The following is a 17,801-nucleotide window of genomic DNA, read 5'->3' as shown; positions in this document are numbered from 1 at the left end:
CACGTTTTCCTTTATTAATAGAAATATATTTTAATATACATGTTATAACACAGTTTACAATAATGGTTATTACAAATAATGATCTATGTACAAATGTTGTAGACCCTACATGGCCAGGTGGGTTAAGGCGTTCGAATCCCAGTCGCACCAAACATGCTCGCCCTTTCAACCGTGAGGGCGTTATAATGTGACAGTCATTCCGTCTATTTGTTGGTAAAAGAGTAGCCTAAGAGTTGGCAGTGGGTGGTGATGACTAGCTGCCTTCCCTCTATTCTTACACTGCTAAATTAGGGACGGCTAGCGCAGGTAGCCCTCGAGCAGCTTTGCGCGAAATTCAAAACAAACAAACAAAAGTTCTACAAACTTACAAATAATATTGAGTCTTCTATCTGGTCCAAAACTTCCTTGATATCTTATTGAAGGTTCACGATGAGCAGATGAATTTTGAATTGCTGTAACAAGGATGAAGCTAGCTCTATATTTTACTTTCTCCTCCGGCCACACACCGAGTTTTACACCACTGAAATTATATAATGTTTTCGTAAAAATACTAACCTTTGATGTGAATCCACTGAAGTCAAATGGTTTGTAACGTCCGTAATATTTCGACGTTTCTAGTCAAGTATCTGAAGTTTCCAATTAATAAGTGTTATATCGATCATAGTTTTAACTTCCGAGGTTTACATCACTACAAATATAGCAAACCAATAATATATACTGTTTCTTGTCGCGTCGCGTTGGTTATATTTCTAGGCGTGAAGAGAACTTATAGAATGTATACGATATACCGGTGTTTATATACACGTATTTTGTTGATTCTTATACTCAATAATTTTCTACAATTTTAGTGGATAGACGAGAAATTCGCAATACAGATTTTACAGGATAAGCTATGTACATTTCTAAATATAACTTTAACACACATCAATATTAAAATAGATATATGATAGCAAATCCGTCATAATATATAAATATGTATAAATGTATATGCACACTATTGATTTTATATGACAATTTTCGACTAGACATATATATATTACTTGTTTGTTTTATCGTGAAGCAACGCAATAAGCTGCACTTTATCCAACTCAAGAAATCACAAGTTTTAGGGTTAAGTTTGTAAACCTACCGCTGACTCACGAGGGAGTGGCACAGTGGTATGTCTGCAGAACGCTAGAAACCGGTAGTAGGCAGAGCATAAATATCTCATTGTATAGCTTTGTGCTTAATTTCAAACAAACCCACCAGGAAACACATTTATGTATTAAGTACAAAATAAGATTATTATTATTACTGAAGTTACGACTGTGTCTTGATTCAGCAGATGGCAGATATGTACAATAGGCCTATTTACTGTTTTAATAGTACGACAAAATAATAAATTGAGACGAAAAAATTATGAAATGTGAGTTGTATGTATTTTGTAAGCTATAACTTTTATTGAAGTGTAATTTCTGTATAAAACATCTCTGCCTCAAACACTTTATGTTTTATATTTAGTAAATATCATAAGTCGTGTTTAAGATAGTGTAATTAAATTGAAACTACTGTAGTGCCTAGCTTCATATTACTGTTAGATCAAGCTACTTAGTTGAGTACTTATTTAAATTTATTGTAAAATATGTTCTATTTTGAATCTATATCTATAGCTAATTAAGTAAACTGTGCTTACACTGTTACTCAGTTTAATAGCATAATATTTCACGAAGTCGGCCAGCTTAGAAGATTTGGTAATAACATTTTACGACTGAATTCAGTTCATGATGTAATGGTTTCCAAGCTGTTGCTGGAGTGTAATTTTTAGGACCTTTCTGTTTTTTATTTATTCTTTTATTACTGAGAAGTTTTAAGGTACTGAGAATATAGTATATCGTATACTTGGCCAAAAATGCAAAATAATCTTTATTATTTATATAAAAAACATAATCATAACATTATAGAATTGAATGACCACATTGTATTACTTACTATTAGATTATTAATACTGGTCAAGCACTATCATTACTACCTTATTATTATTATTTTGTTGTTGTTTCAAGGCATTAGACTAGCAATATAGTAGTAAACTATTTTTATACATGGTTTAATTTGTTAATTAGATGCCACAAGTACATAATGATGACATTATCAAGAAGTAATACCAAAATAAAGAAGAATTATGAAAAAAAGAAAATATGAAGTTCCATATATAATGTTTCAACACACTACATTTTGAATTAACTAAATCAGTTACTGATAGGGCTATGATTATATGTAATAAAACAGAAAAATATATAAATAATAAAGTACAGTCATCAGTCATTTTTTGAGTTGTATATGTGCATGTTATTCAATGCAAATACAAGACATTGTGTCATAATATAATACAATATGTACTCAAATAAGCATAGTTAGGCTGGTCATAATTTTGGAGCAGGTGATCAGATTTTCTCTGAATGGCATTCTACACCTGCTACAAGGTTTAAAACATGTTAATTAACAATTATAGATTGATTATAGTAATATACCTTTCTTTTCTTCTGTTCTGATGGAATTTAGGTTGTAATACTTTTATGAAACTCTTCAACTGTGATGACTCTAAACAGTAGGCTGTTGCTACTGCTAAACTAAATATTTTGTAGATAAAATATATAGGTACACAACTTCTACCCTGATTTTGCCCATAATTTTCATCATTTTCACCATCTCCTGCTTACATGATTCTTGCTGTTCCTTATAATTATCTTCAGGTATGATTACTTTATCTTCAGTATCTATAAAATTTGCAGTCGCACAGTGTTGGCTACAGTTCACTTACTCATCAATCATCCAGTGTTTAAAACTGAGCTTAGTGCCATCCTTTAAACTATGACTTAAAGATTGTTGTTGTGGTTAACAGACTAGGTGGTTGTGTAACATGGCCAAAATTGATGATGCAGTGATAAAAAAAAGCAAACAAACTGATCTGGTCAGCATCATCATCTCTGACAGGACATGAACCCTATACATAAACAAATGTTACATGACAGCAATACAGTTGCAACAATAAGTTAATTGTTATGTAAGTGTATCATGCTTGTTATATAAGCATTAAATTATGTCCATAGCCTGTGCACAGCTATGTATGTATGCATGTGGTAGATTATAAGGCTCCGTATAAATTATAACTACATTAAAATGATTGGGTATCAGTGGTTATACAGCTACTGTTATTTGCTTGGTACTTAAGTAAACTTAAAACTTCTCTACACAGTGTGAAATAATGCATTTAGTAATAATGCTTAGATTTCACTGCAATACTCTCAGCTATTTTTGCTGTAGGCTGGTAGAGCAATAATAAAAAAACAAAAAATAGGTAATCCCTATTATGAACTACTACCGTGGTTCATGATAGTCCTACTATGTACTTTCCTAGCTGCTTTGTGCCAAAAAACACTAAATCAACCAACCAGCTATGTACTTTAATTCTGGTTAGTATCAAATGTTTTAGCATTATTTTACTCTTAAGCACACTCCTATTAACTTTCCATGGAATTTTGAAGTACTTTCGGTGTGTGCTGTATCATTTAATATACAGATATATTTAATATATTTTATTTCCTAGTCAATTCACTAAGCTTGTGTACATTTAAATTTTGATTGAATGTTATTTAATTATTGAATTATGTGGTACATTCCACTTTTCTCACTATTCTAAATTACATTTGAATTTTTTCTCAGGAATCTTGGTATGGATCATTGTAAAATACAACATTTGTAATTATTTTGGACCTCCAGAATACACTTTCATTGATCATGAGCTACCATTTTTGTATATTCAACTTTATAATTCAGTTGATCAACCTTATTGAAGCATCAGTTATAATTTTACCACTCTACCAAGAAGAACGGAATCTAAATCAAGACAAGACAGTTGTTAATGCAAGTATCGGTGGAAATTTTGATGATGGATATTATGTCTTAGTTAACATAGGCTCACCTCCACAAAAGGTAAGTACATGTTCATGCAGCACATACAATTTGTTCTGTAAAATTAGAATTACTAGGATATTTTGATTTTCACAATTTAATACATACTTAATTTTTTGTGTTAATGCATTTGCATGAAATGTATATTTTTGTGTTATCTTTATTCTTCTCAGTTTCACCTTTCTTTCTTAATGTGAATGTTCTAGATTTTAGTATATTGGAGAAAAATCTACCAGGTTTTAATTTTACATTTTTTGGATTAAAATGAATTGCTTTCCTCTTTGTTTTAATTCTAAAGATGTGAAATTTAAGTGATAGGAGAAAATGAACATCTGTTAAAAATAAATGGGCTTTTACATTTCACTTCAAGTAATGATTAGCTGTAAATATATTTCTTACAGAAAGGATATCACATTATGGGTACATTGATTCTTCACAAAATCTCAAAAGATAATTGAATTTGATTGTTTATAAATTTTTGTATAGAAATAGGCCAAATATTTAAAAAAATTCCTGTAGACCAATATTTTTAATTAAATGAAGTTAGTATTCCTCAATAATGAGATGTGTTGATGTGACAAAATTTGAGTTATTAAAATACCTTACATTTATAGACTGGTTGATATGTTTTACTGATGTCAGGCTTCAAATATTCAAAGTAACAGTGGTTAATATAAAGTGTGCTTGAATCATGAAAGGTACAAAAATAAGCTTTTTTTTTACCTTTTGTGATTCAAAATTATCCTCAGTGTCAGTGAGTATAAAATAACTATCCACTGCATAATAAACATGTATATTAATGTTAAGTGGGTTATCAGTTAATGATAATAATTTAAATATTACCTGATTTAAATAAAATACTTTCATGTAAAACAAAAAAAGTTGACTTGGATGAATAAAAATTGATCATTTTTTAATTTCATAAAATTCTTTTAAATTGTATGTAAGCTACTAGATTAAATGTTTTATGTAGTTTAGTGTGGAATGTAAGTGTTAACATTACATTTATGTTTTGTCATTTTAAATTATTTGTGTCTTTTTGACATGGCAAATTTTGTTGTAGTTCTAGGGTAGATAATAATATATATATATATATATATATTTTTTAATACTAAAATGCCATTTTTAAGTCTTTTTTTATATATATATTTCAGTTAGCCTTGTTGCTAGATACAGGCAGTAGTAACTTGGCAGTAGCTGCTTCATCAGCTTTACCTGTGAAGAGATATTTTCATATGAATGAGTAAGTAGAGATCTTTGTAAATATTTCCAGTACTGCACTCAAAGGTATTTCAAAGTAATTTTGCTTTTAGTTTATTGTTTGGTTTTTACATAAGTTTATTTTAATCTTCATGATACAAACTTCTAAATACTGTTCACAAGTTACTTGAATATACAATCATTACTTTCCAGTGATAGTGCATTATTTTATGCCAGGAAGACCACTGTAACATAAGTTTGTATGCTTCTATAAGCTTTCCCCTTGAAGTGTTTTTTAGACTAATACCACACTGCTTCACTTACACCAAACTAACTTTTGGATACTTTATGGTTGACTTTTACATAATGCAAACTGGAACTATTTACTGAATTGTTACTTCTTCTAGTGATTGTAACAAGAATCTGAAAAAAAAAACCTTTAAAGTGACATCCACCTACCAACCTTTTCCTTTATTTCTGGCCATTTCTCTTCCACATAATTATCTAACATCATTTTATTAAAACAAAAATGACAAAAGTAATTTGATTCAATAATTTTTAAAATTACAATTGCTTGAATTTGTGAAAAAAGCAAAGAAAAATGAAAGTTAACTAGTTGCAAGTACACATTATATACTTGTACATAGTTTTTTTAGTTTGAAGATTCTGAAATCCTAACATAAATGTGTGAAATATTCTATTATAAATCCAAAATATGGGTAAATTAATATGAAAGATAATAACAACAACTCAATCAGATATTTTTAACACTACAAAAACTTTCAGTTCTTTTCTCGTTACTTGTTACCTAATGCCTAAAGAGAAGTTATATTAAAACTTAATTCTAACATCTTATTTTTCTTTTGTTCTTTTTTATCCATTTTAGAAAACTTGTACATTTTTGGTAGGCCTTTTGGGGCCTTGAAATCTGAGTTCTGTGGCAGTTGCTCTACTTACTCAATCTATTCTTATTCCACTCCTTTTTGGCAAAATTGTCTTCAAAGACAAAAACTCTCATCATACAGAAATGTTATGTTATTCACACAGTCTGCTTATGAGATTTGAATGCCACTAGTCTTGTTGAACTTTGTTGGGATATGATGATGTCATCATGTGACAAAAGCTCTCCAACAATGGAAGGGTGCTTCCACATGCAATAACTCTCTCTATGCATTTGTACTTGTGACATCATTATTTATTCACCTCAGCATTGCATTAAACATTGTGCTAAAAAATTTCTCATCTGAACTCAGTTTGACGAGGTTCGCATTTACTAACAAAACTATGATGTTTTTGTTTTTTTTTAATATTTGTTTCAAAATCTTAAACTTTTTATCACATATTTTCAAATGATGGTGACTTATACTTTGTCCTGTGAGAGTGACATTCCACACAGGAACCTGGAAGCTGGTTAACTGTTGGGGCCATTGCAGCCATTATTCAACATATTGTAGACTACCACATGCTTATTGGGCCAGCTTCTTCCTTTTTATTGGTTAATGTTCTTTCTATTTGGTTGGAATTGTTTGTTGAACGATGAGTTTTACTTTATTTGCATTGGATAGTAAATTACTATTCAAGAAGTGCTCCTAATCTTCCACTCTCTTTCCAGATTTTATTCTCAGGTATGTTCCTTTCTTTATTTCTGACCTGTGTCCTTTAATATTTCTAGATTTTTACACTATGGTTCTAATTATAGGGGTTTACCTTGTCTTTCATCCTTGCTTGTTATTACAGTTTATACTGTTTTCTTCCTCTTACAACTCCTCATTCATGCCTAAATGACTTGCCTCCCCTTATGATCATGCATCCACGATTCTTTTTCGGGTTCCATTGTCCTTACTTGTGAACCTTTATGTCCCAGGTACTTTTTTTGAAGTTGCTCTCAGTTGGGCATGCATTTTTTAAATACCTTTGGTACCATTCTCAACTCTAGGCTTCCTATATTCTGGTCCCTTGTTCCTCATTGTTCTTTTACTGAATGGGTCTTTCACTTATTCTATAACTTCATGGTGCTCTGGATGTTAATGCTTCCCAGTTATTTCCATTTCTTTTTTCTTTCCATTTTATTTGTCTCCTTTCTTGCTCTCTTACCCTCCAGTGACATGTCTGTGGACTTTTATCACCAGAAATAAGGTTTCTGTACTCCTGGTGGGTTGAGCACAGATAGCACTTCATGCACCTTTATGCTTAATAAACATCTCACTCCCTTGCTTCTCATCTTTGCTGTCTCTTAAGATTCTCTAGATGGGCATGCAGTTGATTGTTCCTGCATTCATCTCTCATTATCTACATAATTAGCTTCCACTGGTTACCATTTTCTAATCAACCCTCTGTCTTTGAGAAGAATATGTATAATTTTTTTCATAGTTTTTTTTTCCATTTCATAGAACCCTGCCAGGTGGCTGGTATTACCTCGTATGCTTATTTCTCCTAGTTCACAGTGAACCAGGATAAAGGAAACACTACCAGTGCTCATTGTGAGATGGTATACTCTTCAAGATCTCTTGAGGTATCCTAAGGTATACATATTTATTTAATTGTCCAGTTTAGACCATACCAATTCCCGAGATATCATGAAAAAAACATCAGTATCAGGAAAGTGTTTTGCTCACTTCTTTGGCTTACACATACCAATTTTTAAAAAGAGAGTGTTTTGGTCATCCATTTCACTGTTTCCAGTAAAAAATCCTTTCCAGCTGATGATATGATAGGAATTCAGGTATCTTCAACATGAATTCTCCCCCCCCCTTCTTCAAGTGGAACACAAGAGCCTCTTATCACATACCAATTTTTATTCACTAGTGTGGTGGACTATGGAGAATCCTCACTAGCTGGGTGAGAAGTGGGGTGGTGATGACACTATTGGTGTAGTACAGGTTACCCCTCAAATACAGATCCTGCTCAATCAAGGTGAGTTTACAAGATATGGAAAACATGGTGTATAACTAATGCATCCTCCTCCTGCACCTGTAGTCTGTTTAGTAGAATCGAGGTTAGCACACAAGTTAAGGTCTGACTCTGCCCAAACCACACTACTGTTGACTTGCTGGCTACTTGTGTGCAAGTGCTCTGGTGGTCATGTTCTCTTTCTGCGACAGGTGTGTTTCTGTAGGATCCTTGCCTTTGGGTGTCACACTTCATAGACTTTCTGAAAGGAGTTCCTCTAGGTAAGGTTTTTCACTGGCTTCTACAACACATCATTTTGGGATTTTAAAATTTCTGTGTGAAGAGTTGAGTTATTCTTTTGGAAGTTAACATTTTCCTAATCTGAAAATGTACTTTCATTAGATACTCACCTCTACACAATTTCCCACCTGCCACCCCCTTCTTCTTGTGCACTTTTTTTGTTTCTAATTTATCCTGTCAAAAGAGTGAATTGTTCATGAATACAAATACATAGAAGTTCTATTGCCTTCTATTGGTGGAGAGCTTATTTCACATGATCACATCATTATGCATCATTGCAGTATATATAAAATACACAAAGTTAGGTTGGAGTTACCTCAAGGCTAATGGTATGCAAATCTCATAGGCAGACTGTGTGAGTAAGATAACATTTCTGTTTGAAGTGGATAGTGTCTATTCTAAATCACTTTTCACGTTAAGAAAATGTTAATGGTTCATAGACAAGTGCTTCTTTGTTTTGATACTTGTGTTGTTGTTGTTTAATTGCCTGTTTTTTTTTGCATTCATAGAGCCACAAATTTAGATTAGTGAGTTATCAAAGTTGTATTTTCAACTTTAAGCTTTTAATCACTAAACTAATTCTTTTTTATTACTATAACTATTCAGTGTATAATTCATTATTATGAAGAATCTTAATTTATATACTATACTTAAGACAAACAGTTATTACACTCCACAGGAGCTACATGTGTAAAATAAACAAGGTAGATTTGTTTATCTTGTTGTTTTTCAAAATGAATCTCATTATAAACCTGAGGAAGAGAAGCTGTTCAAAACATTGTAGTTAAATAAAGTACTAATTTTTAGTTCTTGGATTTTCTTTAAAAAAATGCTTCTTTAATGTAGTAAGATAAATTTTAATATCCTATGGGCAATTGTTTTACACATTATACTGTATAGATGGTTATTCACATAAATCATACATAGAACAAAAATTTGTTTCCTAGTATTTGCCCTACATCAGTGATATTGAGAAACCCACTTGTTGAGAAATTTATATGCAAAAACGGCTCATTTGGGTTGAGAAAATATTTTACATAGAAGAGCGAACAATGTTTCGACCTTCTTCGGTCATCGTCTGGTTCACAAAGAAAGAGGTAACTGACCGGAAGCTGACCACATGTTTGAAAGGGGTTGTGTAACTGTGTGTCGAAATGTAGAGGGCGGTATTAGATGTTTCAATATATAATTTTATTTATTTTATTATATTAATATAGGTATAAAGGCGTTCCTTTATATTGGTTTATTTTGGGTTTAAGTTGTTGTATAAGTAAGGCTTCTTTAACTTTGCGTTTGTTTATGTTTCTTTCTTTATTTAGTATTTGAGTGTTTTCTATGGTTATGTTGTGTTTATTTGACTTGCAGTGTTCGAAAACGTGTGAAGGTGACTTTTTATATTCTTTGAATCTGGTTTCCATTTTTCTACTTGTTTCTCCAATATAGAAGTCGTGGCAGTTATCACATTGTATTTTATAAATAATGTTGGTGTGGTGTTTGTCAGTGTAGTTTTTACATAGTGGTCAGCTTCCGGTCAGTTACCTCTTTCTTTGTGAACCTGACGATGACCGAAGAAGGTCGAAACGTTGTTCGCTCTTCTGTGTAAAATATTTTCTCAACCCAAACGAGCCGTTTTTGCATATATATTTGCCCTACAATTTTTCAAGTGTTTTGTTTTTTGTTTTTACATATTTATTTTTGTTTTTTAGCCATCAGTAACTGAGAAAGTTAAAGTTTCATTTCAAGGATGTGTAGTCCTCAGTTATGGTCCAAACAAGAGTAGACATTTATCTTAGGTTCTCATCCTTAGTCTGAATGAAAATGTTCTTAAGTTGTTTATACTAATGTTTCAATTGTATCTCTGAATACAATTAGATGAAAGTGTACATGTCACAAACTTTTAAGAAAGCTACATTGATAGCAAAGTAACTTAAATTTAAATATTTTAATTTATCTTGCACAAGCTTCCTCTTTATTGTGTTATATATTATGATTCCACTTAGTTTGAAGTTGAACTAAATTTTGATTTTAATTTAGAAGTTAATTAAATGTCGATACGTATCCACTTTATGATATTTGCAGACAGGATTGATACACACAGTTTTCTTTCTTAATACAAATATATTTTAATATACAAATAATAATACAGGTTGTAATAAAAATAACATTTTAAAAAAAATAATTATTACAAATGATTTATATACAAAAGTTTTACAAACTTAACAATATTGAGCCTTCTACTTGATCCAGAATTTTGAGGGATTCATAATGAGTGAATTTATTTTGAGTTAATATCGGTACCATTTACTTAACAGGAAGCTAGTAGCTCTTACTGATCACTCTTGAATTTTTCACCTCTGAATGTCTTTGTAAAAATATTAACATCTGATGTTAATCTACTGAAGTTAAATGGTTTGTAATGTTCAGAACCTATAAACTTTCCTTGTCAATATATGAAGCTCCCAATTAGTAAGAATTAATCATAGTTATAGCTTTTGAGGCTTATACTATACCAACTGAACAAATTAACAATATGTACTGTCTCTCCGCATGTTCTGATGGTTACCTTTTGTAATTTTTAGGTGGGATTCACAGGATTTCAGTTAGTAATAACACTGCCAATTACTAGTATTTACATACACATATATTACATTGTTGATTCCTGCACTCAAGAATCTTCTACAGCTGTAATGAATAAGTGGGAATTTCACAATATCAACCTAACAGTATAAGTTATATGCATTTCTAAATATATGTTTAACTAAAACAAACATTGATATTAACATATTAATATAAATATAATAATAAATCTGTTACAATGTCAATAAACTTGGCACCAGTAAGTGGCTAATGAATATTAATATTATTTAAGTTTTGTTTGTTTTAACAGGAAATATTTAAGTAAATTCTCATTCTTTACTTGTCTTTGTCACATGATACTTTTTCACTCTGAATTTCACCTTTAAGGTTATTTTTCTACTCTTATTCCATATTCAATTTTAATACACATTACAAACTTATAAACATTGCAAAGTCATAATGTAACTTTATTCCTCTCTTCACCTTTTTTGATTCTGACATAAACCAGAATGTCCAACCCACATCTCACATTTTCCTGTCATGTTGTGTTTTGTGAAAAAATACCACTAATTTTCTGATATTCACTATTACATTACCTGTAACTAATAGAAAAACACACATTTCAGTTTACTGAATTACGTATAAAGATAATGCATTATTATGATAACTTTTGACAGGAGACGGATTGAAAGTTTCTATCACTGAGTTGAACTCGACCAGCTATGGGAATTATTTATAATGTATATACAGCTTAGTCAGGAAGCAAGTTAATTATAATACTTATATAATACTGTTTATTAGGTGCATGTTATTTTATATTTCAAGTTAAATATTTGACATACATAAAAAATTCAGTGAAGTGCTAATAACTACCCTGTTAATAATTAGTTATTATTTGTGTACATATAAAATATTCAACAGCAAAGATGTACAAGACCAACACGTAGGTACTAAACTTCTAGATTTGTAGATATTTCTATTATTGTTAAAGTAAATAAAATCTAATAATTAGAAACTTATGAAGTTAGATAAGAAAACAAAAATTTCACTGTGATGAATTTACAAAAGAAACTCATGTTAAGTAATTCAACATTGTAACTTGAGCTATGCATTTACTTATTGATTTCTAGTTTGCTGTGAAAGTTTGATACTGAGACTCTGTTCAAATTGCAATGAAATAATAAAATTAAATGTAATTAGATGTAAACTGTCACGAGCTTGAGAAGAATTTGATTAAATAGTTGTAATTTTCTGTAATATTCAGTCTAAAAACTAAAAAGGTAATTTAGATTTATCTTGTATATTTTTTGTGATGGTTACAAGGTCATTTATATTTGAACTTGTATAGTTGTTAACATTAGAGTAGAGAAAAAATATATTTTACTCCAAAGACGTATTCATTAAGAGATTATTGAGGTCATGCAAATGAAATTTTGAAACTGTAAAATGAAAAGTAGTTTTAATTTTAAGCTGAAAATCACTTTGCACTCAGATTAATCAGAGCCTGACTCCTTAAATTCACGAAGAGATCTTTTATAAAAAATATCTGCTTAAAACTCTGATGTAGAAACATTCAATGACTTACAGTTCAATCATTCTTTTGAAATATAACAAATGAAAAGAAATTCTTGTGAGCAAAAACTGTTTGTTAGCTTCTATTTTATATAATCATTATTCCTAATATACTTAAAACTCTACTTTATAAGTCATTTTTTCCTGTTTACATATTACTTTTTCTCATAGAAGGAAAAGTTAAATTTCGCCTCTATAAATATTGGCTTTGTAGCATCCAAATATAATATCTTTTTTTTTCTCATTAATTTTGCTTTGTTTTTATATTGAGCAACTCTTTATATTGAGTTACTGTTAAGTTTGGTTCTTATCAAAGTTGGTTACTATAGTATTTCAAAATTTGTAGTGTATACTAGAGGGATTTACACATTTTGATAAAAAGTTTAGAAAAAATTATCTTTACACTGCAGGCATATATAATTTTGTTAGTTTTTTATATTTTAACCAGTGTTTCACCTTTGTGGCTTCCTTAGACATAACACACACACCTGCTTGGCACTAGAATAGTCAATAAGTTATGAAACTGCATGTAATGTTCTATTTCTTGAGTCTCCCATAATGTGCATCTAACAATATTTACATTATTATAATTGTTTCATTATAGTTCTAATATTACGGTATAATTATACTACTAACTTTACAGCTGTACTAACATAGCACATATATAACTATTTTAGGAGATCTGAAAATAGAGAGGAGTATAATATGCTTCATGATTAGTTTTAAAAAAATACATAGAAGGAAAGATAAGCTCTGCTAAGAAACAGTAATAAGTGTAAAAGATACAAAAACTGTAGGACACTACAGAGTGCACAAGTATTGAAATGAAAGTAATAGTGTCAGCTGTATTAGTAGGATGTGTTGTTTTTTACAATGGCAGTTTAGTTGCATGTACCATCCAGTGTTTCTGTTCACTGTTCATTTTTGGATTATTTTGTTAATGAATGTAGCTTCCATAAATTTTTTCTCTTGAAGCCTTTGGTTGTTTGTAAGATAGAAACTTTAAATAGTTTTTTTTGTGTTTAGGGTACCATGTTTGTATTGAAAGTGTTCTGATGGAATGGTTTTGTGTTAATCTTGTGTATATAATGCACTGATGTGTTCTAACGTGTGAAAAGGTCTTCTGGATTTTCCTCTGTATGCATTTCCACATATATTAAAAATGATTTGATAGACTATATTTTTGACGTGCACATTTGTTCTGTTATCTTCTCTGGCATAGCATTGTTTTGTGAAAATGAAGTGTAAACTAATAGTTCTTTTAGTGTTTTACCTGGTTTTTGCATTATGTTGATTGTCAGTTGACGTTGTTTAATGGCTTTACAAATCTTGGTTGTGATTGTGTTGTTTATGAAAGAAATGTTCATTGTGGACATTTTCATGTATGTTTTGTTTTGGGTTCTGTTAATGTTGCAATGTTTTTGTTTTTTTTGTGATTAGAAAAGATATAATCTTCAGGGTATCCCTTTCATAATAGTAGTGTTTTAGTCATTTTTATTTTTATATCTCATAGTTATATTTATCATATGTTAGTACAACTGTATAGTTAGTATTATAACTATACTATACTATTAGAAAAATAAGGAAACATTTTTAATAATTTATGTATTGTTAGACACTTCTTACAACAGACTCAAGAAATAGAATGTTACAAACATTATTATAATTTATCAAATATTATAATATCAAACAGAAGTGTATATTAATCCTAATAAAGCCAAAAGGTAAAATGTTGGTTTATATATATATGAAAAAATAAATAAAATTATATATATGTATCTAGAGTGTAAAGGCCATTTTTTCTAAACCATTAATCAAAATGGTAACTTTATTGTTTTTAACTTTTTTATGCATTTAATACTAGCATCTTTTTTTAGTTAGTATGTATAGAAATAATTTAGTTTCAGTACAGAAACTGTTAATTAAGTATATATACATAAAAAAGTTAGAAAATGTTTCTACTGAATAATAAAACATTTTCATTTTACAGATCAAAATCATTTCATTTAACTGGGAAGTCAGTAAATATCAAGTATGTACAAGGTCAGTGGTCAGGAATATTAGGCTCTGACCTAATTTCTATCCCTGAGTCATTGTCCATTACAGCTCAGTGTAATGTAGCTTGTATTCTTTCATCAGAAGACATTTTCTCTAATGTTTCTAATTGGCAGGGCTTGCTAGGACTTGCCTACTCTGCTGTGGCAAAGGTAAGTTTCATTTCTTTAAAACATTTGTTTTTAGAGTTTTTAAATTTTAAATGGAATGTTTCTGTTTTGAAAAATGTATATAAAATATTGTCTAAAACACATCCATGATGTGCTTGTATTGAACCTTAGTATGGCTTTGTAAGTATAAAAGATCACAGTTTATTCTTCAAACACTTATGTATTCTAATAAATTCACTGTAAAACAAATGAAAGCTGCTATGTTGAATATCAAGCTACAATAATTTTATTACCCATTCAGCTTTACCTGTTTTAGAAACCAAAGAAGGTAGCTTCACTTAGTGTTCAGTAACTTGTTATAAAATAAAGTGAAATTCTTTCACTTAAGGTTTATACCTTTAATGTCAAAACATTAAAAAAGTAATTATTTAGGAATTAATAAAATTTGTGGTATATTTTACTTCACTAAGAAAATAGATGCTGACTTTTAGTGAATCCGTACATTAACATAGCTGCTGTAAAAACTTTATACCAATAGTTCTCAAATGCTTCAGGTTCATGTGCTACTTTTTATTTTTTTTAAATTACAAACCTTAATTAAAGATAAAAAAAAATCTAATAACAAAATTTTATATTTTTAACACTAACCCATTAATACGAAGGATGCATTTGTTTTTTCTGGCACAAGTGAAGAATATGTGATACCATTTTTATCAATTTGAATAGAATAAAATATTGGAAATAATAAAAATGCCTTGTACATTAAAAGCTCAAATAGGGATTATTATGATTTTTTATATTAATTATGTCTTATACCACTGACTTTAGCTTCAACTACCATAGTTTGAGAATTCCTAGTCTGTACTTTTGCAATAAAGTCTGAAAAAAATGTCCCTGCAGCTTTAAATTCTGTGTGAATTTTTTTTTTTTTTACATTAATAATTTTCACTGATGCTATATGGAACTATATAGGAATGATGCAGTAGAAGTGTAAAGAAATTTTCAATTGTTTTTAAACAAACTGTGTATACTCTTTTGAGGTTTATTAAAGACACTGAAGGTAACGCTAAAGATTACAAACTGGTAAGTTTTTCTCAGTATAAGTTACACCCACTAATTTCAAAAACCAATGTTATCAAGTTTAATTTTAACTACTTATTTAAGTCTGAAAAAGAGTTTTGTTAAATTTATAATTCATTTGTAAAGCATGAAAGTTTAATAGTAAGGCTCAAAATAACTCATTTTGACCTGCATTTTTGGACAGCAGGTTACATTTCTTTGCATTACACTACAAGTTCATGCATTTTAAATGTATATTTTTTTGTTGTTTTAAATTGCCAAAGTAATAATACTTCTGAAGTGAAATGGGAAGATTTCATCTTCATGCTACATTTTATTTCTCATGTATACACACGGATCAATAAAAAATACCTGGAAATAACAGTGTTTGTATATTTTTCATTGTTGCTCATGTTGACTTTCTTATTTAACAAATAAAGATTTTTGTTAGTAACATTATTTCAGTCTGTTATTAATTTATCTGCCTTTACTCTTGATCTTCTTCATATCATTTTGTAGAATAAAGAAAAAAAAAGGGGATGAATACATAGTATGAAACTTGCTGTATCTAACCAAGAAAAAAAACTGCTATAGGTCTTGTGTGTTTTTTTCTGTTGTTACAGCCATTAAGGGCTATATCTAGCTATGACAAACAGACCACATTATTGTTCACTTTTAGACCATAGAAATTGTAATATTCTACACTGAAAACCCCCTCAAATTGCTACTGGTGCATTTTAATTTATACTCATACAGTGGATGTTTAAGTAAAAAACGTAAATGTCATGTGTCTAAGTCAAGGTTCCATTAGGAATTATAAGTTTTTACTATTTTACCACATGATTTGTATATACACATCTATATGTTTTTGGAATTTTAATTCATGCCTTGTTCTTGTCAAATATATACCTGGTAATCCCATTGTTATATCTATATACCTTCTTAAGAAGTATGCTTTTTAATAAAGTGTTTATTAATTGTACATGTCTGCCTGCAATGGTTTTATTTATTGTCTTGAAATTTTTACATGTTCTACAGTAGTTCCTGTATGCTGAATACAAAAATGATATCCACTTTTTCCATCATGTACAGATTTTCTGGATAGTTTTTGTTAGTGTGTGCAGTTTGACATTATTTTTTAATTTTCAGTATTATTTTTTGCAGTGGCAACAAGAGGTTGTATAAATCACTCATACATATTCTGTTGTCTTTGTGGTAAATTTGTTGTAAATTTGATCTAAGTAAGAGTTTGTTTTTTTAAAAAAAACTCCCTATGAGATGGAAAAATATGAACATTATTTTCAAAATCTATGTAGCTGAATTATGAAAAACCCATTATTAAAACCAAAATTTCTGTTATGCTTAAATTTGGAAGCATGTGTTAATAATGTCATTAACTACTCTTGTTGGGAAACATAAAGTGTTAGGAGTTTGGAAATTATAGCTTGTTAAATTATCAGAAATATCCATACACAATATTTTGTACCTTTATTTGATTCTGAATGCAGGACTTAATTGTTTTATAAATATATTCTGCATAAAGAGACTTTGGTCTGTGTAATGCAAATGTATTTATCCTTCATTTCTCTCATATAGCCAGATTCATCTGTTATCCCATATTTTGATGCTTTGATTGCTGATGGAAAAGTTGCAAATATATTTTCCATAGCCTTATGTGATAAGTCACAAATAGAAAGTGTAAAGCAGTCTCAAGGAAAGTTGGTAAGTTATTGAATTCTCTATGTATATATACTTGGAAAAACGTGTTGGAAGATAAAAATAACACAATACAGAATTTGTATTTGAAATTAATGTATTTTATGTGGAGAGCAAACATACAAGATTTCATGTATACAAGGCCTGATCTTTCATGATGACTAGAAACCCACCTTAAATAAAAATGTATTCTCAAGACAGCTGATATATGTATTACAAACTTTCTTTGTGAACTTGAAGATGACTTGTTCTGTACTTCATTGTAATTAAAATTTTAAGACCCACACCAGCTGTCTTGAGAATCCAAGGCCTGATCTAGGAACTATGAACTAGTAATGGTTTAAAAGCTGAAAGCAGGCAAAGCATTAGAAACCA

The 17,801-nt window shown here is 29.9% G+C and overlaps 1 protein-coding gene across 2 annotated transcripts in view; it reads left to right on the top strand.

Moving 5' to 3' along the window:
- Positions 1-1,133: 1,133 nt before the first annotated feature.
- LOC143253263 (beta-secretase 1-like) overlaps positions 1,134-17,801 on the top strand; it is a 77,160-nt gene continuing 60,492 nt past the window's right edge. For both annotated transcript variants that reach the window (XM_076506829.1, XM_076506828.1), the window contains exons 1-5: positions 1,134-1,405; positions 3,700-3,969; positions 5,103-5,191; positions 14,477-14,693; positions 17,307-17,432. In XM_076506829.1, coding sequence (XP_076362944.1) covers positions 3,775-3,969; positions 5,103-5,191; positions 14,477-14,693; positions 17,307-17,432 — 627 coding nt within the window. In that variant the 5' untranslated portion in view covers positions 1,134-1,405; positions 3,700-3,774. The remainder of the gene's footprint in view (positions 1,406-3,699; positions 3,970-5,102; positions 5,192-14,476; positions 14,694-17,306; positions 17,433-17,801) is intronic.

The sequence above is a fragment of the Tachypleus tridentatus genome, chromosome 6 (genome assembly GCF_004210375.1).
Source record: "Tachypleus tridentatus isolate NWPU-2018 chromosome 6, ASM421037v1, whole genome shotgun sequence".
NCBI classification, from domain to species: domain Eukaryota; kingdom Metazoa; phylum Arthropoda; class Merostomata; order Xiphosura; family Limulidae; genus Tachypleus; species Tachypleus tridentatus.
The sequence above is the reverse complement of the archived record's forward strand: the minus strand, read 5'-3'. Positions and strand labels throughout refer to the sequence as shown.